Genomic DNA, 27,391 nt, shown 5'->3' on the forward strand with positions numbered 1-27,391 from the left:
CATGTCAGACCCCCCCGCCTTGCTTCTCTAAGACATTTTCTCTGCTGCGTGCGCGTTTGTGTCGCATGACGAGTCTGACAGGCAGACAAGGAATAAAGGAGATGCGCACGCGCATGTGAGATTCTCAGTCCGGTTGCATTTTTTACATGGTATGATAACAGTCTATTTTCAAACCGTGGTATACCGCTGCAACCCTATGCTCCAGTAACAGCAATTTAGTTATTTGTGCCAGGAGTACAAATGAAAACATACAATATCAAAACGAGACTTCATACCTTTGTTATGAAAACGCGATCGCCAGATGAATCCAGTTCACCACACATTGGTCAATTGTCCATGACAAGCGTTCATTGAAAAACCATCCAATAGCACTTTTTGTCCATAAAAGTGATAAATCTGAGAAATATTGATCTTGCCTTAAAGAATTACCCTTCGTCATCGTTCTTCAACAAACTATGCAATCTGAGCAGCTGTTAATGTTAATGTTGTAAAACTATATATTAGAGTTTCATAAACAAAACAAGAAAATACTGCATAGTTTTATTCATAATAGCCAATCAGTGCAGTCAGATTTTCTGTCGTCTTGAGAGGAGCCTTAATTTTACTCTGTACGGTTCCAGCGTTTTTACCGAGAGAAAAAAGCTTGCTGGAACCTCATTTTTTGTTAAATCATCTTCAAATTTGAAACATAACTTTTTAGATGTGTGGCTTTGAGAACATTGTATTTTTGTCTTGGTACTTTTATTATTGTTTTTTTAGATTATAAAAACATGTTCAGCACAAAATATTTCCATTATTATAAACTTCAGCTTCTCTAACTGTAAAAAATAACAATATATATTAATTCTGAAACAGAGAAATAAAGCCAAAAGTGTCTTCTTCCAAAAGATACTACAACTCTGTCCATACTCCAAAGGGTCCAGTAAATACAACCATTTAAGTTCAAGTATGTCATTTTCATGGTTTGTGCTCAAAAAGGAGTGCATATCAACAGGTTAAGCATTGTAAATCATTTAATAGCATTTCATTATTATTTAAAATTAATCTAGGCCATGCTATTCATTTTAATTTTTAAGCACAAATGGAAGTTGCTGGTCCAGGATGAGAGATATATCTGCTTGCTGTCAGCTGCTTCTTTCCTCACCTGCAGAGGTGATAGAACAGAAGTTTAAATGGCACAGTTGTTGCTTCAGAAATGTATCAAGCATCCCATATGCACTGTTCTATCTGCACTCCAAAAAATATTTTAGCCTATTTTTTTGAGTGCAAATAGAACAGTGCATATGGGATGCTTGATAAATGTATTTTTAAGGTTTATCCATTTCAATTGAATGAAAAAAATTCCATCTAATTCAATTGCCTAATCTTTAACTAAATAAAATGTATAAATCTTACAAAATGCAAGTTTTATTAATTACATTTTCTTCAAGACTATTCAATTAAATTAGATGGAAATTTGTTATTCAATTGAAATGGATAAATCTTAAAAATAGGCTAAAATATTTTTGAGTGTGTTTGCTCTGCAAGTAGAAGATAAAACCTTTATCATCAGGTGTGCGTACTGTCCTGACAAACGAGTAACCGGCAATGACAAAAGCCAATGAAATGGAGAGCGCGAAAGGCATCGGGCAAAAAATGTATTAAATGTAAACATCACCAACATCTCCTGAACCGCTGCCTCATTATTTTCTTCTGTGTTTTCCCCGTTGTGTGAAAATCAGTGCAATTATTGGTGCGAGCTCATCTTTCATGTTGTTTGTTAGCTTCTTATCACTAATAAACTCTCCCGTTGCTATGTACGTGGGTTTGTGAAAGAATTTCGGGATTGTAGTTTCATTCAGGTACAAATGGTCATGTGTTTGATACAACTGGTCTGCAAACGGTCATGTTTGTGCACTTGACTTTAGTGTATGCACTTAACTCGTGTCTTAGTTTCAACATCTGATTTAAGAATGCCATGATTTAAACTGAACTCAGAATCGATTCGGATTCTTTTGAGAATCAATTCAGAATTGCGATGCATCGCTGAAATGTTTTTTCCAACAGCTCTACTGGATCAGTCCTATTCTTAAAAAGGACAAAGATCGAAGTGAGTGTAAAAGTTACTGTCGAATTTCCATAGTCCAGCTAGATGTAAAAATGTTGTCAAAAATTCTGGCTAACCAATTAAGTTATAGCATCTCATATACCGTAATTTCCGGACTATAAGCCGCAACTTTTTTCCCACGCTTTGAACCTCGCGGCTTATACAATGACGCGGCTAATATATGGATTTTTCCCACTTTCAAATTTTATTAAAAAAAAAAAAAAAAAAAAACATTCTGTGACATGCTCAGTTTTTTGGCGTGAAGCTTTCATTAGACCAATGAAATTGCCGAACGGGTTAAGGTCAAAACAACTTTTTTTGTTTACTGTTTAGATTAAATCGAGTGCGCTCAAACTTCCCATCATTCTGATTACGGTAGTAATTTTGTCACCCTCACCATGGCAAAGACATGGAGAAACGCATATGATGCTGCTTTCAAGTTGAAGGCGATTGATCTGGCTGTTGGAGAAGGAAATAGAGCTGCTGCACGGGAGCTTGGGCTTAATGAGTCGATGATAAGACGCTGGAAACAGCAGCGTGAGGAATTGACTCTAAACTAAAGCTGAGGCTATTCTGAGGCTATTCAACTCCGACACCGAAGGAGATGACTTCAGTGGTTTCAGTGCACAGGACGAGGAAGATAGTGACCAATGACTTTCTTGGTAGGCTACTGTTTACTGCAAATGTTTTATTACAAGCCGTGTGTGGCAGCGGGCGTGGTCAAGCGCCCGTCCGGAGAGAAAAGCTGTAAGGGTGCTTACACCTGCGCTAAATTATGTCTAACACCGGTGTCTAATTTCAAGTGCCCTGCTTCACGTGTCCTTCTTGGGAAAACTGTCACACGGGCACCAGTGTGACAGTTTTCAGCAGGGCACTTGACGTTCCAGGTAAGGCTTAAGGCCACAGCAATGTTTACAATCAATTTTATAAAGTTTCTCAATTCTTCTATGCGCCAACACTAGACTGACGTGTGTCACTCTCTCAGCTCTGTGGCTGCTGCCTTTTTATGCCGCTCTCCCCATGCTTACTGAAATTAGAAACCGGTGTTAAGACATAATTTAGCTCAGGTGTAAGCGCCCTTACCGCTTTTCTCTCCCGGACGGGCGCTTGACCACGCCCCCGCTGCCACACCGTGTTTCGTTAAAGCCTGAGTAAAGTTAATTTGTTTCAATGTACCGGTAGGCACCTGCGGCTTATAGACAGGTGCGGCTTATTTATGTTCAAAATCATATTTTTTGTAAAAATCAGTGGGTGCGGCTTATATTCAGGCGCGCTCAATAGTCCGGAAATTACGGTACATATAGAACAGGTGGGGTTTATTCGCAGCTCTTCTGATAACATTAGGCATTTCATCAATATCATGTGGTCAGTGGCAAATGATCAGTCTCCGGTCGCTGCCATCTCACTTGATGCTGAAAAGGCGTTTGATATGGTAGAATGGGATTATCCTTTTAAAATTTTGGAAATATATGGCTTTCAGAAATACATTTATTGGATGATTAAGTTACTTTATAGACACTCTGTAGCGGCGGTACAAACAAATTGATTAATTTCAGATTATTTTATTTTGGATAGGGGCACCCGGCAGGGTTGCCCTCTTTCCCCATTATTGTTCTGTCTTGCCCTGGAACCATTAGCAGCCACGATAAGAAAGGAGCATGATTTTCCAGGGGCGGTGGTGGGAGGTATGGCAAATAAGTTTTTGCTCTACGCAAATTATATTTTATTATTCGTCTCTGACCCTACTAGATCTTGCCTCCACTGAATTATTAATTCCTTTTCTATGTTCTCGGGATACAGATTTAATTGGTCTAAATCTGAAGCTTCGGCTCTGACAGCGTACTGCCCAGTAACGGCTTTTCAGCCGGGTGCCTTTCACTGGCCCAAACAGGGCATTAAGTATTTGGGTATTTTATTCCCAGCAAACGTATTTGAGTTAATTTTGACCCTTTAATAAAAAGGTTTGAGCGATGTGGGCAGGTGGACCTCATTGCAGAAATCTTTGATTGGGAAGGTTAATGTTATAAAAATGAATTGTATTCTAAAATTTAAACTACCTATTACAGTCTCTCCCCATTGAAGTTCCCCTCTTATTTTAAGCAATTTGATAGCATAACTAAATCCTTTATCTGGAATGGTAAATGTCCCAGATTACATTTCAGTAAACTCCATAGGCCGATTGACAAAGGTGGGCTAGGCCTACCAAACATTTAGTTTTATATTATGCATTTCAGACATTTGGCTCATAGGTCGCTTTCACCTGAGAGAACCCCTCCCTGGTTTGTTTTGAACAGGAAGTTCTTGCCCCTATTTCGCCACTGCAAAGCCTTTCTATCAAACTAACCGGAGAAGTTACACCCTGTTATCTCACATTTGCATTCGGTATGGACAACAGTGTTTACTTTGGACATTTATTTAAATGTTGCCTCGAGCATATGGCTGAACCCAATATTATGTATTTATAAGTCCCCTTTCTGCTGGTCAGAGTGGATTGTGAGGGGGGTTACTACACTCTGTGACCTATATGAGAGTGGAGTGTTGAGATCCTTTGAAAATTTGGATCAACATTTTGGGATTCCCAGATCTCAGTTTTATAGGTATTTACAGCTGCGACACCTGCTTTGTACTACCTTTAGAGTAGCATAAACCCCCCCCCCCCATAGCGGCTGACACTCTGGGAGTGTCGATTACTGCTTTTGGAAAAGGTCAAAAGGCATCAGTGTATTACTCCCTGCTAATTCAGGGTCTGGGTGATTTTTAACTTCTTTAACTTCTATCAAGAGATTCTGGGAGAAAGATTTAAACTTGGTATTGGAGGAGGGAGTGTGGGCTAGGATTCTAAAAAACGTCAAGTCTGCTTCTAGAGATGTAAGTGTACGTCTTATGCAGTTCAATATTTTACATTGATTCTATTGGACCTCCTCTAGATTGTATAGGCTTGGTCTTAAAGACACACCCACCTGCTGGCTATGCCAATAAGAGGATGGAGACACAACCCATGTCTTTTGGCGGTGTGTTAAGATCCAAGAATTTTGGTTGAAGGTTCAGAGTTTTGTGCATGACGTATTGGCAATTGGGTTTCAATTTGGGCAATTGGGCGGTCATCAATGTAGAGAACAGACATATAAAGAGTTGGTCCTAACCAGTGTCATGATCGCCAGAAAGATAGTTTTAAGGGAATGGAGGTCGGTTGGAGAGCCCCCATTTCAGGAGTGATGCTCGGAGATGGGGAGGGTGGCTTTTGAAGAAGGGACATCTAGAAGACTGTTGAGGGCCAGGGTGGGGATTGGGAAGGGTAATAATGAGGTTTAAATATTGATTCTGTGTATATATACATTTTCCTTTTCTGTGTTTAATATATGAATCAATACAAAATTGTTAATCCCAAAAAAAAAAAAAGATTCCGTATAAACTCTAACAAAAGTGGAGCAAGTTCTGTAGCATAAGATCTAGTATGACTGTCTTGCCTTGAATAGCCAAAATGCCACCTTCTGTGACAAAATAGTATTATATCTGTATTTCAATAGGATACATTTTCTGAGGCCATCAGACGACATTCGGCACTTCAGCTCTGCCTCGACACTTAATATTCCCTTCCAACTCCACGAGTTCTAGTGCTTTGAATTTTTTTATGAATGAGGCATACTGTATGATCTGAATCCTAAGAACCATCTTAAGTGCCTACCAAGCCACGCCCACAGAGGATACTGAGGACCAGTTGGTCACTATATGATCATTGATTTCAGCCTTTAACATTTGTTGGAATTCAGGATTTTGCAAAAGGGATACATTAAGGCAGCAACTATAAGATTTATTTTTATCTTTATGTGGTAACATCTCTAAACACACCAGGGCATGTTCTGAGACTAAGATGTTTCCAATTGTGCAATTAACAACAGATGAAATGAGGGACTTAGATGTTAAAAATATTCTAGAATAAATCTTATGGACTGATGAAAAGAATGTATAGTTCCTACCAGATGGGTTCTAAAGTCTTCAAATATCTGTAAGACCAAGATTTTTACCCATCCTGTGAAGCATCAATGTTGCTCCAGAGTATTAAAGTCTACTCCCATTATTTGATATGATGAGTGCCAGCAACTTGAAACATCCCTTCAAGATCTATAAAAAGCCCTGACCATCAGTGTTAGGTGCATAAATATTAGCTAAGATCAAACTTTGCCCCTGAATTTCTGCTAAAACTATAATGACTCTTCCCAATTTCTTTAATCTGTTTGAGACATTTGAATTGTAGATGTTTACTTATCAGTGTAATGATTCCCCTACTCTTTCTTATTTTGACGTTATTCTACCGGTTACGATTCTCCAAGTCCTCCAGCTTCTCTCAGACCTGCTCCAAATCCACCTTGGTGGCTAGCGGATTAGCAGCCAATTCTCTCTCCGATGACTCCAGATAATCGACCCGTTTCTTGACATCCCCCACTCTTGTAACCACTTCAGTGAATTTAGTCTTCATAGCAGTGATCGATCGACGCATAACAGCTAGATCCTCAAAGTCAGCAACAACCTTCGTCAGCATTGCCGACACATTCAACAACTTCCTTCGCTTCTCTGGCCAAATAGGCTCCCTGCTTATGGTCTGCTCGAGGACGTCAGCTTGACCATGTAAGTGTCTTTAAATGTCTCCAGAGCCAGAGGATTTTGAATTCTTTGACATTGACTTCCTAGAACAGTTAAGGACCAGGGTGTATCGAATCTCACCGATTTAAGGCACAAAAAGTATTAAAACTAGCAAAGTTCACAGAGTTCGCTGTTCACACGTCCAAAACCTTACATGGCATTTATATATTCATTTATTTAATTACAGAACTAACATTTTATTTAAAAAAAAAATAAAAAACGTTTTTGAAATGGATGACCGAAGAAAATCGGTCAATAAGTGCCCAGCATATAGATGGGAACTCCTTCAATACTGTTTAAAAAGCAACCCAGGGTGATACCCCAAGAAGTTGGTTGAGAAAATGCCAGGAGTAAATTTCTGCAAAATCTAGGCAAAGTATGGCCACTTTGAAGATGTTAAAATATAAATTTAGATTAAATTTTTTAGTCACAATATAATTCCCATATTTCCATTTCTATTATTCCATAGTTGTGATGACTTAACTATTATTCTAAAATGTGAAAAAAATTGTGACTCTATAATTTTTTATTAAAATTGTGACTAAACTTTTGAACAGTAGTGTATATTTTATTAATAATCATTTAAATATAACTATTTATAAGTATTTAATCATAATATATTGAATAATTTTTATTTGAGAGGCTTTCTAAGCAAATATTTATAGATGTGATCAATTGCGATTAATTAATCAGCATACCATGTAATTAATTCAATCAACAATGTTATCGATTGACAGCCCTAATTTAAATATCATACAAAATATATATTTTATTGTATTTATATTATATAATATAACATTATGTTAAATTAAGAAATAGTAAATATTTCTGTCCTAATTTCATCACTTTCACATGTTATTTCAATGCTCTGATTAAACCCATGAGCCCTTATTTGTCATCAAGCAAAACCTCTTGAGATTTTGTTTCATTTTATCACAGCGCAGAAATAAAGTGTGCGCCGCCCCCTCTGTGTCACCGCGTATCATTAACACTGCACGTATGAACCCACTATGACCAGAAACACTTGCCATTACAGGATTGTTTCAAGTGAAAACGCAGCGCTTTGCATTCACTATCACAGTTTATACTTGTTAGTTTATATTTGGCGCGAGCCTCTGACAGCGCACACATTGGAGCACTTGACGTGCAGGAGCTGCTCTGGTTAGATCAGCGGAGCGATTCAGTGACATTCGGAGTTCAATTGAATGACACACAAATGAGCCATTTATTACATTTATACATTCGATTGAAATTCTCTTATTTGGGCATTTATCTGGGATTGGAATTTTAAGTACTCATTGCACAATAATCGCAGTTATCTTAAAAGGGTCATGAAACACTAAACTACATTTTCTAAGATGTTACAAGATACAGTATGTGTATCTGATAGAAGACAAAGTAAGCATCCATTTATTTTAATTTTAAGAGGACTGTATATAATCTAGTGATTTTTTGCGCCATTTTCATCTTCTGGGTTTAATATCAACATCGAGTACATCCTGTGTAATGTATTGTGAGCTTACAGAACACTGTAATATTTATTTGTGAATTATGTTATGAGCAATTGTGAGAATGTTTGATGCTGTTAATTGCATTAGTGTAATAAAGTGCCTGACAGTTGTTGTGTTCACTCCCTTTCTCCCCTCCTACTACTGATCACACCAACTTGGACTGTATCTTTTCAAAATGTGGCATGTTATTCCACAACGAGAGTGCTTCTGTATTTTCTTACTTTGTATTTTTGCATTATAATTCCCTCATACATTGCGATCTATATCACCTGAAGCCGTTTGCTCACAGTCCAGATGCACTCTAAACTTTCCAGTGTAATTCTTCCTCTCCTAAGTCAGGTGCGAGCTGCAGTGCTGCTCTCATCATTAGAGTTTAAAGTGATCACGTTACATTAAATTAGATCAAACAATTATTCGACAATGACATTTTTTTATTTTCTTATACAGTGGACATGTACATACGCAAATACAAAGAATCTTGAAGAACCTGTAGGAAATCCTAATGACCGCTCTAATCATAGCCCCGCCTACTACCAACAGATGCTACTCACTGCCACTAATGAGCAGCCATTTGTAAGTGAGTGTGCTTGAGCATGGCAGCAGCTCTTTTGTTAGAAGGCATAAACTGGCTGACGGCTACCATGCCTTGCTGTCATGGAAGCTAGCTAACCGGCTAATATGATATCGTTGTGTACCGAACAGAACAGCACAGGACAGCACTGACAATGCAGAAGACAGCTTTTGACTGAACACAGCAGCAACTCTGACATCAACACCATTGCTGTTTAGCGTTGTCACAGGCAAGAAAGTGTTTCTTTTTCTTGTGATGTTTATTGATGGACGGCAATCCAGCTTATGGCACTTTACTGCAAGTAAGTCTTCCAGTGGAGTCAAACATCTGCTAAAAATGACGAAATTTCATTGAAAAAAGATCAAACACACCTCCAAAATAGAGTGTACTTTAAAGTAGGGGTGTGCGATATGACGATATTTGATCATGAACGATTAAAATGTCTCCACGATTCACTTTTTCGGAAATATCGTTGTATCGTGCTACAGTGCACGTTCTATCAGATGCAGTTCTATGGCTTTTCAACTACTTAACAACATGTGATGCAAGGTGCGCTAGATCAGGGCTCCAGATTAACTTTTTGCCTTGGTTGCACTGGTGCGCCTAACATTTTTATTTAGGTGCACCAGCACAAAATTTAGGTGCACCCAAATTTTTCCTCTGTTTGCGTCACCTTTAACGGCACAATTTCAAGGTCACCTTTTTATCACGCTCCATATACATTCATATATTATGTAAATGATTTTAAACAAGAATAAGGTGTAGGTAAATACTTTTTTTATTTGAAGCACAATTATGCTGCATATAAAAATAAAAATCTTTTTTAAAAAATAAAAAAAAATGTTTAAAGTGCCTCACTGAGCTTCCAAACTAAAAAACTTTAAGCAAAATAAAACATTTCAACACTTCCCTTTGCGATGTTATAGGCGACGTTGAATTTATTATCATCTCTGATTGTTCTGAGGACCTGATAGCTGCTGCCTGTCGCTGAAATGCAGCCGGAGGAGGAGCCACTTTAGTCACACACTTATCGCGGCATGAAGTGTGTTTTTTTTTTTACATATTGTGCTTTTTCAGCGTTTCGATTCGAATTGATCCACTTACAAATGCACTGTTCCCTGCCATGCTCTGGCCACATTCTTTACAATAAATGCAGTGCATTATGTTCTCTTTCTTATTAAACCTTAACCAGGGAAACTGGTCTAACCAGTCTTTACGAAATATATGTTTTTCCCTTTTTATTTTGAGTCTCTATCTCGGGCCCGGTAACGTTAGGCTCTACCTCCGTCTCTGAGTCGGATGCCATCTCCGACGAAGGACCAGGACTTGGCATCTTACCACGGACTGGGGAGACTGGCTGAAGTAGCTCCGTGTCTGGGCTGTTGTCGGAGCATTGACCGGGTAGAGTGTAGGGAGGAACAGGCCTACTTTTCTTACAGAAAATAAGAACCACTCTCTATGGGTCTATTTCTTTTCATTGTTCGACTTCTGCATTTTTTTTTGTTTGTTTTTTTGCTGATGCTTATTGCCGTAACTGATTCTCTTTTGCTCCGGTCGCAATTTCAATCACACAGCACGGAGCCTACATGAATATCTGGACCACAGCCAATCAGAGGCAATGACCCGCCCCATCTCTGTCTATGATTGGTTTAGACCACAATATGATCCAACCATGAGTGAGTTCTGTCTAGGAGAACAAACGCTTAGTTAGCGGGAAAAAAAAAAAAAGTTCGCCGAGAAGCAGCGGATGCGTGCGAGGACGTTAGGTGCACTGGTGCGACCAAGGAAAAAAATTAGTCGCACCCTTACAAATTTATTGGTCGCACTCTAGAGCCCTGTAGATGTCGGCGTGTTAACAGCATCATAAACTTGCTCGTGAGATTTAGCAATGCAGGGACGATGGATGAAAACACAGAGGAGTTGATTCCAAAAAAAAATTCAACATCGGTAATATGGAAATGGTTTGGATTTTCCATAACAGACACGGCGCAAACAACAGTTATTTGCAAATGTTGCAATGATAAGATTTGCATCGTCGGATGGCAACACAACAAATCTTTTTAACCACCTCAAAAGAAAACACCCTAAAGAATATGCTGACAGTCAAATTGTGAGGGGACCCCGTGCGAGTGCATCAGGTACATCCACAGAGCAGCCAGAGGCTAACGTTACAAGGCTTAAATAAACAACTCTAACGAAGGAGGTATTTGAGAAGGGAACTCCGTATGACAGGACAAGTAAGCGCTGGAAAGATGTAACTGATGCAGTGACATTTTACCTGGCCAAGGATATGATCCCCATAAAAACTGTGGAAAACGAGGGTTTCAAAAGACTGCTCAAAGTCGTTGATCCACGTTACGAGATTCCCAGCCGCAAATATTTTTCTGCGACGGCCATTCCACGGCTGTATTCCGAATGCCGCAACAAGATGGAACACAAAGTTCAAAACGTTAATTTTTTTGCCACAACAGCTGACTTATGGTCTAGCCGCACTTCAGAACCCTATTTAAGTCTGACAATTCATTTCATTGATGACTGGAAGTTGTGCAGTGCATGTCTAGAAACAACATACTTCCCGCAAGACCACACGGGAGAGCTCATAGGAAGTGCTTGAATGTTGGGGACTGAAAGAAACGAACATGACCTGCATGAATACTGACAGTGGGGCTAACATGGTGAGAGCCTTGGAGCTCAACAGTTGGACACGTCTGCAGTGTTTTGGGCACAGACTTCACCTAGCTATTGGTGAGTGAAACTAAAAATAAAATATTGTCACTGGCATTTAGAAGTTTGTTTGTAAATTGTAATACTAAATATTTACTAATTAGGGTACATTAGGAACACTAAACAGTAAAATGATGAGACTAGTTTACAATATAAATTGGATTATTATATTTAAATGTTTTTTATATGAAAAAAATATGGTATTGTAGCACAATTTGTTTGGTTTCAATAAAATATTACAATTGAAAAATATAAACCTTTGTGAATTAAAATTTAATCAAATCTAATCAATACATTTTTATTTTATTTTTTAATTTAGAAAAAAGTGCTAAAGACCCTCGTGTTGAACACATAACATCTATCTGCATGAAAGTCGTCAGTACCTTCTCTTTCAGTTGGAAGAAAAAAAGGGAATTAAATAATGCTCAAACTGAGCTGAAACTACCTCAACAGAAACTCATCACTGAATCCCCTACACGATGGGGTTCCAGACTCAACATGATTGAGAGAGTGCTTGACCAGGAAAAGGCCATTTCGCAGGTCCTGAAGGCAGACCGGAAGGCGAGGCATTTGGTCCCATCATGGCAAGACATTGACGTGATGGAGTCTGTGAAAAAGGCACCGAGTCCACTGAGAGACTTTACTGATGCACTCTCCGGTGAGGACTATGTGAGTGTGTCCTACGTAAAGCCAGTGCTTTAGCTGTTGAAAGTCAACATCTTGAGCCTGAATGATGATGACAATTAAACAAAAACAATGAAGAAAACAATTCTAGATTACCTCACTGACAAATATCAGGATCCCACCACTGATGACCTGTTGGATATGGCTTTGCTTGTTGATCCCAGGTTCAAAACCCAATACATTGACAGTGACAAAATAGAGGGAATACAAGCCAAAGCTGTATCTGAGCTGGAGTCTTTGCTGACCATACAGTATCCAGCATCGGTTCAACAGCCTAAATCTGCCTCCACATCACAGAGCCCTGACGCAGAACAAACACTACACAAGACAGTAAAGAAATCACTTGCCAGCTTTTTGAAAACATCAGGTGCAGTTCCAAGATCATCTTCCTTATCTCTAATGGCGCTTTTCCACTACACAGTACCAGCTCGCCTCGGCTCAACTCGACTCGACTTTGTTTGGTTTTCCACTGTGTAAAAGTTGTACCTGTACCTGCTTTCGGGTACTTTTTTCGTACCACCTCCGGCGAGGTTCTGAGCGGGCTGAGGCGAGCTGAGGCGATACCAAAATGCGACGTAAAAACAATGCCGACTGCTGATTGGTCAGAGAGAATCGTCACTATTCACTGCGTCATCATTGCGCGCGCCAGACGGAGTATCCAGAATAACCCCGCCATTTTTAAATGGTTTGCACAGATATAGCCTACTAAACTATTATTATGGCAACTCGGAAAAATACGCCGGTCAAACGAGGAGGTGCAGACTTTTCTTTGTTTGGTTGCCGAAGAAAGGATCCAGCGAGCGCTTGATGGGGCAACGAGGAACGAAAAAGTTTATCAAGAAATCTCCGAACTGCTGTCCACACATGGCTACAACAGGACTTTCCAGCAATGTAGGGAAAAGTTAAAAAAACTGAAAAGTGACTACAGAGCTGTAAAGGACCACAACGGCCGCAGTGGTTCAAACCGAAAAAGCTGGAAGTGAGTACGAACAGATGGACGGTATCTACGGCCATAGACCGGCGAGCAACGGGAGGGAGGGTGGACTTGACTCGGCCACCAGTTTGTTGGAGTCAGCTGATGGAGGATGGTAAGTCTTTTAAGTTTACATTACATTAATTCTGTAGGCGACTCAGCTCGAGAGTTATGTTTTCTGTAGGCTGGCTTTTGAAAAGCTGAAGCTCACTTATAACAACGAAGACTGTAAACTTGTGTCGCAGATAACAATTGCTGCTAACTCTAGCTAGCTGCTAACTATCTGCCATTGCTATTTTCAGTATTGTGTTGACTTTTGTATGATCTTTCTATCTAAGATTCATTTTCGACGAGCGAGAATGGTTCAGTGACACCCACTGATGCCACGTCGGCACCAGAACCAGCGGCACCATCGACACCAACAAGATCAGCAGCGTCGACACCGAGACCACGCAGCAGCGTCGACACCGGCAACCGGTTAGTATAATTGAGAAAAAGTAAACCCTTCTAGCCTGTTGTCTGTGAATCTATACACACTTATTAATATATCATTAATCGTATCAATAACTCATTAATAACGTAAATTTACTTGCATAACAACAGGAAGCATTCCCAGTTATGGGAATACAGGATTCATTAATATACCTGTTCAGTATTTTTATAACTTTCCAGACGTACACAGTGTACACCTATACTGTACACATAGTATTTTAAAGTTGACATTTACTAAAATAGTTGGGCTCAGATGTTAAGTCGTTACATATACTATATAAGTAATAGTAAGTTGTGGGCTTGTCTTTTTTTGTGTAGCAACATGTGAACAATTTAAAACACACACAACCTTTGAATGAAACGTGACTTGTCCGTTTTTCTTTATAACTCATTCATTGTAATTATTTTTTGGCCAGGACGGAGGAAACGAAAGAGGGAACAGGAGCATCTGACTGTCCTGAGGGAGATGCAGACATCGGATGTCGAGCAGCTGGAGTTGAACCGGGCACAGCGGGAGCGCCATTTACAGATGGCACTCGATGATGCAGCACATGCCCGAGAACTCGAAGCGGCTTTAAGGAGAGAGGAGATTGCTGCAATGTTGTCCTTCAACCAGGCCTTTCTGGGAACCCTGAGCCAGCTTGTCCAGGCACTGAACAGGCGGGATGCTGTTCCACCGCCCCTGGACTGAAACCCCTTTGTTTATTTTCATTTAATGTTTGCACTACATGTAACATATGTATATAGTTGGATGTGTGAATTTATATTAATATTATATTTTTTCTATTTGTATGCGTGTTTAAATAAAACCTTTTTGAAACTTATTACAAACAGTGTCTTTTTTTGATGGTTTGCTTTTTTACAAGGGTTTGAACAAGTATTTTCAGATTGTATACTGTGATAACCTTTAATGAAAAACTGCAGAGACAACATATTTAATGATAATGTATTTATTTAGCAATTAAAATAACGCATCAGACCCTCTCGTACATCTCTGCCCTCCTCCTCAACACCCTGTGCCACTGCCACCACAGGCTCTGCTGCTGCAGGTGCATCCCAGTCATTGTCATAGTCCTCTCCGTGACTCTCACAAAGGTTATGCAAAGCACAGCAAGTAAGAATCATAGATTTCACAATTGCAACATCACAGTCATTTCTTTTCATGAGGCAACGCCACCTTCCCTTCAGTCTACCAAAAGCGTTTTCAACCACTACCCGTGCTCGACATACTTTCTTGTTGTAGATCTGCTGTTCTACTGTCAGCCGTCCAGCGTCAGTGAATGGCTTTAGGAGCCAGTTCTGCAGGGGATAGGCAGAATCTCCCAGGATGTAGCAGGCAACATTCACCCCACCAATATTCCTGGTGTAAGTTGGAAAGTGGTTGCCACGGCTGGCCAACTCCCACAATGTGGACAGTCTTAAAACACGAGCATCATGCAAGCTGCCAGGCAGTCCTGCAAACACGTTCCAGAACAGTCCTTTTCCATCTACAACACCTTGAAGGACGATGGAGTGCCAGCCTTTACGGTTGAAATAGTCACAGTGGTACTCCTGTGGTGCCAAAATGGGTATGTGTGATCCATCAATAGCACCAACACACTCGCGGAGCCCCCATCTGTTCTCAATGTAGGCAGCCATTTCTTCAAACTTCTCCTGGTCTGGGTAACGGATTTGTTCGGGAACCAACAACGCTTCTGCAGCAGCAGTGAACTCTTGAACACACCGGCAAACAGTTGTTATGCTTACTCCGAAAAGATGGCCGATAGTTCTGTACTCTGAACCGGTCGCAAGCTTCCATAGTGTGATGGCCACTCTCTTCTTTAGAGGAACACACTTGCGGAAGCTTGTGTCTTGTCTCTCCATCACTGGACGCAGTTTGTTGTACAAATATATGAATGTTTCTTCCGACATTCTGAAGTTCTGAACCCACTGCGCGTTTGTGAAACCAGGAACAATAACATCCCACCACTCGGTAGCTCGGTTGAAAGCCCAAACAGGCGGTCTGTCATGGCGACTTTGCAAAGCTAAACAGATCTGAAACACATAAACCATGCACATTTTAGTACGTAATACTGGTAGCTATAAAGTTGATTAAATACTTTGCATATAGTATAGTATTTACACATATGCAAACGTTAGCTATGTTAGCATAACTTACCCTCTTAGCGTCGGCTTTGAACAACCGGATTCGCCTCGTAGTCTGAACTCTGTAGTAATTCCCAAACTCTCCTGTTTTTTTCAGCAGTGTTTCGTTTTGCTGCCCTCAGCCTCTCATGAAACAACGTTTGTCTTCTTGCTGTGAGAAACAGCCACATCCCGAGGATCAAAAACAGCATACACTCGATTTCCTCCATTGTCCTGTGTGTGTGGGTAGCGGATGTGTGTCGCGTATAAGATTACGTCACGGCAGTTTCCTGCGGCGTCGCTATGACGACCGGGTACTATTTGTGGCGGTACTGTCTGCAATGGAAAACGGAGCGTAAAGCGAGTCGAGTCGAGGCGAGCTGGTCCTGGTAATGGAAAAGCGTCATAAAAGAGGCAATAGAAGGGGAATTGAAGGGATACTTGTCCACACCGAATGCAGAAAGTGAGGTGAATCCCTTGGAATGGTGGAAAGTCCATGAGGCAAACTTTCCAAGAGTTAGCCAACTTGCTAGAAAGTACTTTTGCATTTCAGCAACAAGTGCTCCCTCAGAAAGAGCTTTTAGCACTGGTGGCAATATTGTCACATGCCAAAGGGCAACTCTCAAGCCAGATACAGTTAATCAACTGGTTTTCCTCTCTAAAAATTTGTGATTGGGATCAGTCATACTTTACGTTCTTAGGATATATTCTTTGTACGAATGTGAAAGGTTTGTTCTAAAGCTGCTAAGTTTAAAAGAGTCAGGATTCAGAAATATGTTTGCACCTTTGGTTGATTGTTTTGGTTCTTAATCACATTGCACTTTAAAAAAAATTACTTAAGAGATTATAAAAGGTAGTTTAAATTTTGTATTTGACTTTTCTTTATTAAGCTATTTATTTTTGTAGTGTTTTACCTTTTGAAGAAAATGTTTATTTGGGGATTTATTTAAACATTTTTATTTCACCTTTTTAAAATAAGCTTACATTTTTTAACTTGTTTTTGCTGCATCTCTTTATTTATCTATATTTTTCATGCTAGATGCTACCTCAAAAAAATAGAAATAGAAAAAAATGCTGACATGGGTTTTGCTCAGGGTCTGTTACAGCTGTTGCCAATGTTAGATTTCTTTTTAAAACAATGTTCATTTTGCGATGAGAAGTCTTTGATTGTAATGCAAGTCCTGTTGAATGTTCTTACTTTGCACAATTGCAATTATTAAATATACACTTGATTAAAATATGCTCGAAAACGTACTTTGACATAGTCTGTCATTTTTTTTTCCCCTTTTATGTTTTGTTACCTTGTAGGGCTATGTTTTTTAAAATAGGGATATAATTTTTCCTGTGTTGCGGCTCAGTAATTTGCAAATTAGTCTTAAAAAGCAACATGAAATAGAATTGTGATAAAATCGTGAATCGCGATTTTTCCTGAAAAAATCGTGATATTATATTTTTTCCATATCGCCCACCCCTACTTTAAAGGTAGCTTACCTTCTGGCGTTTACTTGTAAACAAGCAAGTTACATTTGCATTCATTCTAACAAACATGTGAAACGCATTTTCTCCCTTATTAATGGTATGAAATATATACATTGTGATAAATACTGATCTAGAACTATGTGAAAAAAAAACATTGTTATAATATTTTTGGCCATATCACCCAGCCCTTCTGAATGGACAGAGCACACATCAGGTTTAGCACTTAAATTACGCATTTTTGAAATTGCGATTGAGACAAATACATTTTTAAATTGTCATCATATTGAAGAAAAAGAAAAAACCTAATTTTAGATAGATAGACACAAACTGGTTCTTTCCAAGAGGTTTCATCTCTTTAATTTTAATGAACCTCAAATCCTCTTCCAAGGGTAATATTCCTGTAATTAAACATAATCCACAGGTTTATTTGTGAGCTATTGTGGAGTATTTTTCAGGAGTCATTTTGCAGATTCTATATGACATTGCTGCATTGAACATTTTTAAAAGCAAATTCTATGATATAAAGCAGCAAAAGCTAGATGAATAAGCACTTAAAATGCTTTTCATGTGGTACACTGATGCGATGGTGATTGAAGACTGGTATTGCGTGCGTGTCATGCGATCCACTGAGAATCTCTTGCATAAGTGACGCGCTCTTCTCTAGCCTACTACTGTATATTGGAGCAAGCAGGTGTGCACGCATCAACTGGGCTTCCGTCGATATACGAGCTCCGGTGACAGGATAGCGCAGAATGAATCACATGCACAATTAAACTGGGCTCCCCTCAATATCATGCTGCATTACAAACCTCATGCGACCCATTTGAATTCTACATGATATCTTTCCATTTTAAAGCACTATGGAGCAATTAAACCATTTCAAACAGCTACAAAACTGAAATTCTGAACAGCACCGATGAGGTCAAATGAAAAACCTGCCCTTCACCAGCATCAATTACAAGACTTTTTACACCTACACATTTATCACAGTAAACTTTGATAGTTTATTTTTCATTACAAATAAACTGTTACTTTAAAAAAAATATAAACAGAGGAGCCATCCATGGACTTAACTATATGGTAAACACAAGGGCAAGTTGGCGACAATGTAGGACTTTTAGATATTTTGAAGATTGGCATGTGTAATATTGTAATACAGTGGGTACGGAAAGTATTCAGACCCCCTTAAATTTTTCACTCTTTGTTATATTGCAGCCATTTGCTAAAATCATTTAAGTTCATTTTTGTTCCTCATTATTATACACACAGCACCCCAATATTGACAGAAAAACCCAGAATTGTTGACATTTTTGCACATTATTAAAAAAGAAAAACTGAAATATCGCATGGTCCTAAGTATTCAGACCCTTTGTTCAGTATTTAGTAAAAGCACCCTGTTGATCTAATACAGCCATGAGTCTTTTTGGGAAAGATGCAACAAGTTTTTCACATCTGGATTTGGGTATCCTCTGCCATTCCTCCTTGCAGATCCTCTCCAGTTCTGTCAGGTTGGATGGTAAACGTTGGTGGACAGCCATTTTCAGGTCTCTCCAGAGATGCTCAATTGGGTTTAAGTCAGGGCTCTGGCTGGGCCATTCAAGAACAGTCACGGAGTTGTTGTGAAGCAACTCCTTCGTTATTTTAGCGGTGTGCTTAGGGTCATTGTCTTGTTGGAAGGTGAACCTTCGGCCCAGTCTGAGGTCCAGAGCACTCTGGAGAAGGTTTTCAGTCCAGGATATCCCTGTACTTGGCCACATTCATCTTTCCCTCGATTGCAACCAGTCGTCCTGTCCCTGCAGCTGAAAAACACCCCCACAGCACGATGCTGCCACCACCATGCTTCACTGTTGAGACTGTATTGGACAGGTGATGAGCAGTGCCTGGTTTTCTCCACACATACCGCTTAGAATTAAGGCCAAAAAGTTCTATCTTGGTCTCATCAGACCAGAGAATCTTATTTATCACCATCTTGGAGTCCTTCAGGTGTTTTTTAGCAAACTCCATGCAGGCTTTCATGTGTCTTGCACTGAGGAGAGGCTTCCGTCGGGCCACTCTGCCATAAAGCCCCGACTGGTGGATGGCTGCAGTGATGGTACAACTTTCTCCCATCTCCCGACTGCATCTCTGGAGCTCAGCCACAGTGATCTTTGGGTTCTTCTTTACCTCTCTCACCAAGGCTCTTCTCCCCCGATAGCTTAGTTTGGCCGGACGGCCAGCTCTAGGAAGGGTTCTGGTCGTCCCAAACGTCTTCCATTTAAGGATTATGGAGGCCACTGTGCTCTTATGAACCTTAAGGGCAGCAGAAATTTTTTTGTAACCTTGGCCAAATCTGTGCCTTGCCACAATTCTGTCTCTGAGCTCTTCAGGCAGTTCCTTTGACCTCATGATTCTCATTTGCTCTGACATGCACTGTGAGCTGTAAGGTCTTATATAGACAGGTGTGTGGCTTTCCTAATCAAGTCCAATCAGTATAATCAAACACAGCTGGACTCAATTGAAGGTGTAGAACCATCTCAAGGATGATCAGAAGAAATGGACAGCACCTGAGTTAAATATATGAGCGTCACAGCAAAGGGTCTGAATACTTAGGACCATGTGATATTTCAGTTTTTCTTTTTTAATAAATGTGCAAAAATGTCAACAATTCTGTGTTTTTCTGTCAATATGGGGTACTGTGTGTACAATAATGAGGAAAAAAAAATGAACTTAAATGATTTTAGCAAATGGCTGCAATATAACAAAGAGTGAAAAATTTAAGGGGGTCTGAATACTTTCCGTACCCACTGTATATTTCCTGTTCAAATGATATTTGATATTAAGAAACAAACAAATTTTGGTTTGGCTTTATATATTCCTAGAATCACAATGATTCCTAAATCATTAAGAGTCTGATTAAAAAGAAAAACAATATCTGTTATGGAGAAGTAAACAAACATATTTAATATAGAAGCACATTCCCAAATCAGTAAAGTGGTTTACTCTACAGATGCACCGATACCTGGATCGGTATCGGCTCTGATTCTGAAGCTTTTAGACGGAACGGGTATCCAATCCAACACATGAACAAATATTTGCAAGCACAAGCTTTGTTGATGATAATGAGGCAGCATAAACACTAGTTAAAATATAATCTAAACATTCATATTATTTTTTTTATCATATTACATATCATATTTATATCATACAGCATACAATTTAAATACCTGCTTTAGCCGAAACAGCATTTAAATATAACTAAAACTTTCTTATAAGGACATATTTTAAATGAGACCTTGAGAGATTAGTTAGCACCACAGACTCTAGCTCTGAGTGAAAATTGTGGGTCGGGTAGTGTCAATCCAGATCATTTTAGCCAATCGCTTTTGGCTAGGCAGACCTTGGCTCTGTTTGTGAACAGCTGATAATTAAACCCTGGCTGGGGGTGAAGAGCATCATGTATATGGGGAAGAATTGGGGGCACTGTTTCTCACAATTCAATTTATTTCAAAGTTGCCTACTGCAGTTTTAAGAGCACAATTGTTTACAAGACCACAACCCTAGCCTCTTAATTTTGCTCTCAAATTGCACCAGATGGAAGTATTTAACTTTTTAAAATGTACAAAATTTTCTTAAGAGGCAACTCAAGAATAAACACAACAACAAATGATAAGCTTAATTTAATGAACCAGCTGTGTTTAGTACCAAATTAGCAAGTTAGCATGATTACTCCAGGAGAAGGTAATAGCTGCTGGAAACAGGGCCTGTCTAGATATAAAAAAAAAATGAATGACTATACTTTGGTGAATTAAAGTACCAATTTCCTTCCGAAACAGCAAAATCTGTACATTATTCCAAACTTTTGGTTGCCAGTGTATGTGGAAAAAAAATAAAAAATTGTGTCACCGCAAAAAAACAAAAACAAAAAAAACATTGGCCTGCACATGTGTGCACGTTGTGTCTAATGACATGGATTCATTGATTCTAATGATATGGATTATGTCTAATGATATTAGCCTACATGGATTCAAGGTTTTCTAAACAAAACTTATCAAAATATGGAGCAAATCCGACCTTTCGCGAGTTGGGGAGCGCAATGTTCCATGACACATAATAACATTCCATTTGTATTAGAGATGCGCGGATGGGCTATTATTATTTAATCCATAACCGCATCACAAAACTCATCTGTCCGCACCAAAGTTTTTTGATAAATTTTCAAAACCGCATCCATGGCGCTGACTGTTTTAAGGTCTGAGTGATGCAAGAGCTGCTGCCGTGAGGCTAGAAAGCTCTTGGCTGTTCTAGAAAGGAGACTGATCCAATGCAGCAAAGATATTTTAAAGGCTAAAGTCCCTAGTAGGCTATAGCCTATTGGCTATGTTGTATCCCCAGAATATCAGCAGTGAAGTCCGTTTCCGATTGGCACAGGGATAAAAATAAATAAATAAATAGTAGCATTACATCGGCAAACCTGACTACTAGGCTACTGTAGCCTAAAATTTTATCATTTTGTTTTGAATTTTGTTTAAAATGCATTTTAAGATTTCTATTTATTTCTCATGTCTGTGAGGCAGTAGGCCTAGCCGCCGAGTTTCGGTTCATTTATGAGAGAGCTCACGCAGCAAGAGATCGCATCGGCGCTTCCACGTCCTGCTGCTGATTATATGTCTGCTATATTTGCTTCTTATTTATTAATTCCAGGCAATTAGTTAATGAAACAGTGATTAAAATTAAGATACAATTTATACAAAACGAAATTTTAAGTTAAAGAAAGGCTTTCTACAAAACAAAACTTAATAAAGTGGTCAAAATCATGTCTGACCCATCTTCAATGCGAATGTATCTGAGAATAATCTTAAATAAGGAAATCTATACAGTGATTAGTTCATGCCAAATTACTGCTTGATGAAAATTTGACTATTTAAAATTGTGCTCGTTTTTTTTCTTCGGATGTAGGTGACAATATTTAAAGTCTGTCTATCAAAAGCGACTTCTGATGTGTGCGCCAAAGTCTGTCGAGGGGACTTCTCTGATCCAATGTAATGTATTTAATGCGGTTTACCGCTATACCGCGGGAATATCTTGCTTTTCAACCGCGGTTAGAAAAAATCCATACCGCCCCAGCCCTATGTCAGCTACCACCAAAGACCATTTTTGACACAGGAAAAACCCTGAATATCCATCCATCCATCTTCAACCGCTTATCCGAAATCAGATCGCGGGGCCAGCAGCTCCAGCAGGGGGCCCCAAACTTCCCTATCCCGAGCCACATTAACCAGCTCTGACTGGGGGACCCTGAGGCGTTCCCAGGCCAGTGTGGAGATGTAATCTCTACACCTAGTCCTGGGTCTTCCCCGAGGCATCCTCCCAGCTGGATGTGCCTGAAACACCTCCCTAGGGAGGCACCCAGGGGGCATCCTTACCAGATGCCCAAACCACATCCTTTCGACCCAAAGGAGCAGCAGCTCTACTCCGAGCTCCTCACGGATGACCTTAGCTCCTCACCCTATCTCTAAGAGAGAAGCCCACCACCCTTCTGAGGAAGCCCATTTCGGCCGCTTGTACTCGCGACCTAGTTCTTTCATGACCCAGCCTTCATGACCATAGGTGAGGGTAGGAACAAAAAATTGACCGGTAGTCAATTAGTTTCACATTAAATCAATACGTCTCATCAAACTGTTGACCGTGACCTACATGTTGCAAGCCCACAATATTCATAAACAGTTCTGAACTTTGGAAAGGGGAGCAAGGATCACCCTGTGACTTCAAACGCTCCGGTTACATTAAAGTGCATCATTCTGCATCCCTGTTGCACATAAGCTCTTTATCGAAGCCTTTCTCGCTTCTTGCATTTCTTACTTTGATAGTTTTCTGCAACAAGAGATTATAGTTAATTTGTTTTAATATCTGTTAATATCCTGTTAAAGAGATTAGTTTAACGGGCTCGATTTTCACAAGCATGCAAAGTGCAGTCAGAGACAATTTAGCAGAGGCGAGTCGCTTCTATAAAAATGAATGGGAGAAATTGGAATGCCAAACGGATGTAGAAAGGAAGTCCCGCCAAATGGGTAATAGAGCTAACCACCTTTTAAGATACGGATATCATCTGTCAATCAACTCGAGAACGTGCATGCGCATTAACAATACAAGCCGGGAATCTGCTTTTTTTTTGCGTAATCTGAGGTAAAGCACAATTTATGATCCCAGAGTTGTCAGATTACACTGTCAATTTGATATATTCTTTGATTGTAATCTTGACCAACCGTCTTGGAGGTTTCAGTCTTTCCCCATTGAAGTAGATAGGAACTGCACTTGTTAACATATAAAATAGCTGCCCGGGAGCATTCTAAAAATGGCCAAAGACTGACCTGACTTTCTAAAAAGTCTATGGCGCATCACTACACACATAGACCGTGCATTATGTCTTGTCCAATTTTCATGAGAGCGCTAATTTTAAGTGCAATTTATGTGTCAGCACAAAGTGCAAGTGGGTGTGGGTGGGAGTGTTTGAGCTATTTTGGATGCATGTGCACAAACTGTGTGCCACTTCATTACCATACAGTACACCCAAAGAGCAATTTGTTATTTTATTGAGAAATAGGTCATTGATATAAGACGTCAGATGTTAGGCAAAACGGTTCTATAATAAACATTTAATTTCTAAGAAAAAGGGGTTAACATAGCTTAATATATTGTAACATAAAATTGCAATACTTACAGAATCGCAATATTTAAAAACAAAAAAAAAAAAATCACAATATACAGTATATTGAAGCAGCAAATACATATCGTTAATATCTAATCAGGGGTCTGTGTCAATTCCAAACCCTATGTTACAGGAAGTGACAGATTGATTATTTTTGTTTGAATTTATTGTAAATTATTTTATTATTTGAAGATCTATGTATTGTGCCGTTTAGGCTCATAGATGTGGACTTTATTCATTGCTAGTTTGAGAAGTGTTTGACGCATATCCATTGCAATAAACTTTCTTTCTTCCCTAATACCGACAAATGACGTGATAACCATTTGTGAACCCTCGCGGTTATGCAAATATTACAAAACAGTTAGTGTCATGTGAATGTGGACATCCCCATCTCCTATGTATTATATGTACAGTATAAACCAAAAATGCACATTCCATGGAATGTACTGTACTGTTTATACTGTACATATAATACATATATAGTAGTATGTTAAAGAGCAACATGCAGGTTGGACACCCCTATATAGCATAGTGTATGTTCATGATAAAACAACTAGATTTTCTGAACTGGAGTAATATATATTTAGCCATTAACGATATTTTGAGATAAATTGTGATAAAATAACTTCAGCGTCTATAAAGCACTAACCGGAAGTGACGATGGGCGAGGAGTCTGGTCAAGTTCAAGCTCAGGTTACAATGGATCGCGAATGAAGAAACCGAGTTCTCCGGTGTGGGCGAACATGCCTATGATGGCCCACAGGCCTATAATTATGAGCAAATTAAGAGTTAAAATAATTAAAAGTAAGACTTACTCTGCTAAGTCCTCGTTTTAGATTGCACAGAATGTCTGCTAGCGTTAGCACTTTGTCCTCCAGTCCAGCCCGCGCCAAAATCCGGTGTACACTTTGGCGGTGGACTTGATTCCATCGAGTGCACCGAGGGAACAGCATCAGTAATCAGCCTCACGTGGTCCTTACTCCGAAATCCCATCCGAGACTCCAACAAATCTCCAGGTCGATAATTCTCGGAGTGAAATGTGCGCCACAAGCGACCGAGTGTGTGGTAACAGACACGGCAGTGAAGTCTGCTCTCTTCACCTGCACAAAACGCACCCAAGACTGAAAAGCCTTGTTTTTCTAGAAGGAAAATGATGGACACGATGTCCTGACAGGCTGGAATTAGTGCAACCAGCACAAATACAATAATTTACCATTATGGCTTCTTTAAAACTTTCTGTCTCTCACTACTGCTCTAACTACATCAACACCCACAATGAGAGCTGACCATGAGCTCTTTTGTTTGCCTCAGCCCTACGTCATATGGCGTGTTGCTATAGCGGGAAAAGCGTATTCCAGAGCCTAGCACATTTTCATCAAAATCTCTACATCAAATGAGATTTCATTAGTAATTTCTACATATGTGTTTTTAAAAGACCTCTACAGACAATATAAAGTATTAATTCAGTTATAAATTCAACCTGCATGTTGCTCTTTAAAATACTATTTCAAACATAATCAATGACTAGTTTCCAAATAGAATGTTCCAATTTCTCTACAATCTGAATTATTTCCCGTGTTTTAGTCACTGCCATCCGGAATGAAGGCTGAGCATGTGTAGCTGACAAATTATGGACATTACTTTTTTCCAACAACAGATTTACGTTGAATATACATTTGAATGTACAGGAAAGTGTATAGTTTAGATGCTTTAACTGAATGGCGTTTATTTGATGAATGTACATGATGATGCTCTGCACTGTCACAGGCAGCAAATGAATGTAAACAACAGCCACGCCCCTCCTGTGTGACGTCACGCCGCCGTGTGCAGTGGACAACAGACTGTAGGGGGCGTGACTGATGACCCGCAGGGCTCGTGCTTGTTTATAAATCTGTACAGAGAGGCACGCGAAGTCATTCAGTGTTCAGATATTCACATGACACCAAAAAGCATCTCGAAAATCCACATCGACTTCAGCCTAATCAAATTAGTTTAAAACTAATTAGTGTTAAAAGTTAATGTATTTAACTTTCATGCAACTTTATCTTGAGCAGTTTGATGGAACCAGCAGTTGTTGCACACAACAGTTTGACAGTAATATTGTGTCGGATGCGTCTAAATCAGACTGTCTGTCAAATATTCAAATGTAGAATTAACCGCAACAATAAATGTGTAACTTCCTGGCACAAATCGTGAAGATGTAATCCCGCTAAATGAGGCGATGCACCTCGTCGAAATTAATCTGCACTTGACAACATGCACACCACACGCACCATTGGTGTAAAACGCACATCTGATCTACAAACTGTGTGTTGCGATGCATGCAAGAAAGATGGCACATTTTCGCTTTACCTTGTTTGCGGTTTGCTCAAGAGGGCGTGATGTCCTCGGTGCACACAGATGGACCGAAATCAGGAGATCATTTGAGGCCAAGCACATGTACCTCACTTCACCTCACTATATGCATGTGACAGCAGCACGGCAGATGATTTCCCCTCCGCAGCCCGATTAAAACTTCCTGACGGCCGATGTAATTAATCCACAACAGTGCCGAGCCGATGGCCTCCTACGCAGTTCTCTGCAGACTTCCTAAAATTGTTGTTTCCTCACTTGTGACAACGGTTATTGGTTCGTCATCCGAAAAATGTTTGAGTATTTTCCTCACGATCCTGCAAAGTGAAGTGCTCTAACTGATCGACTGTCGTGACGACACATCGGTTTGAATTTCCAAAACCATTTTGAATTGAGACGAGCGTCTAAATCCAGTTCAAATATCTGTCAAGTGAGGCGTCTTACATGTTGTGTTTGTCCAAAGGTGATTTTCTCCCTGCGTACACCAGACAGGGAGAGGTGAGGGAGAGCTAACTGGCTAGATTTTCTCTATATAAGCAACACTTATAACTCTTTTGGCGCCATATTAATGACGTACCAAAAAAAAATCGTTACCAGCGAAGGGTGAAAAGCCTATTTCTGCACTCGAGCATCACACACGGCGGAAAAAACAAGCAGCGAAAACCTTTCACAATACCTGTCAAGTTTTAAAATGTCCATCAAGTAGCGAGCGTGAAGAAAAAAGTGAGCGGCTTCTTTCCATAAATGAGGGAACGGGGCGGTTCACAAAAATAATCGACCGTTTTACAGTGAGTCCGATGGGGGGAGCCAACAACAAACGCAAGAGAGGAAATACTGTTTGATACACCAAATAGATGGCAACTTCAATTTTTTTCCCCGTCAACTCTCAAATACGAGTGAATGATTCCTACAACAGACACTCTGAACACTGTTCATTAACTGTACATCGACACTTTGACAAGACAATAACAATACTGTACATCATCAATCACTGTTTGAGATGAGAAGTGCGTCAGGTGTACAATGTGCGTTATAACTCGTCTAAATGGGGAATTTACAAATAGCATGT

General features: G+C 39.7%; 1 protein-coding gene across 1 annotated transcript in view; it reads right to left on the minus strand.

Moving 5' to 3' along the window:
• Positions 1 to 27,065, minus strand: part of LOC127624553 (protein Jade-1-like) — a 141,425-nt gene extending 114,360 nt beyond the window's left edge. Inside the window, exon 1 of the mRNA XM_052099325.1 lies at positions 26,323 to 27,065. Within this exon, the coding sequence (XP_051955285.1) occupies positions 26,323 to 26,409 (87 nt within the window). The 5' untranslated portion in view covers positions 26,410 to 27,065. The remainder of the gene's footprint in view (positions 1 to 26,322) is intronic.
• Positions 27,066 to 27,391: the final 326 nt, after the last annotated feature.

Source organism: Xyrauchen texanus, chromosome 31, assembly GCF_025860055.1.
Source record: "Xyrauchen texanus isolate HMW12.3.18 chromosome 31, RBS_HiC_50CHRs, whole genome shotgun sequence".
NCBI classification, from domain to species: Eukaryota; Metazoa; Chordata; class Actinopteri; order Cypriniformes; family Catostomidae; genus Xyrauchen; species Xyrauchen texanus.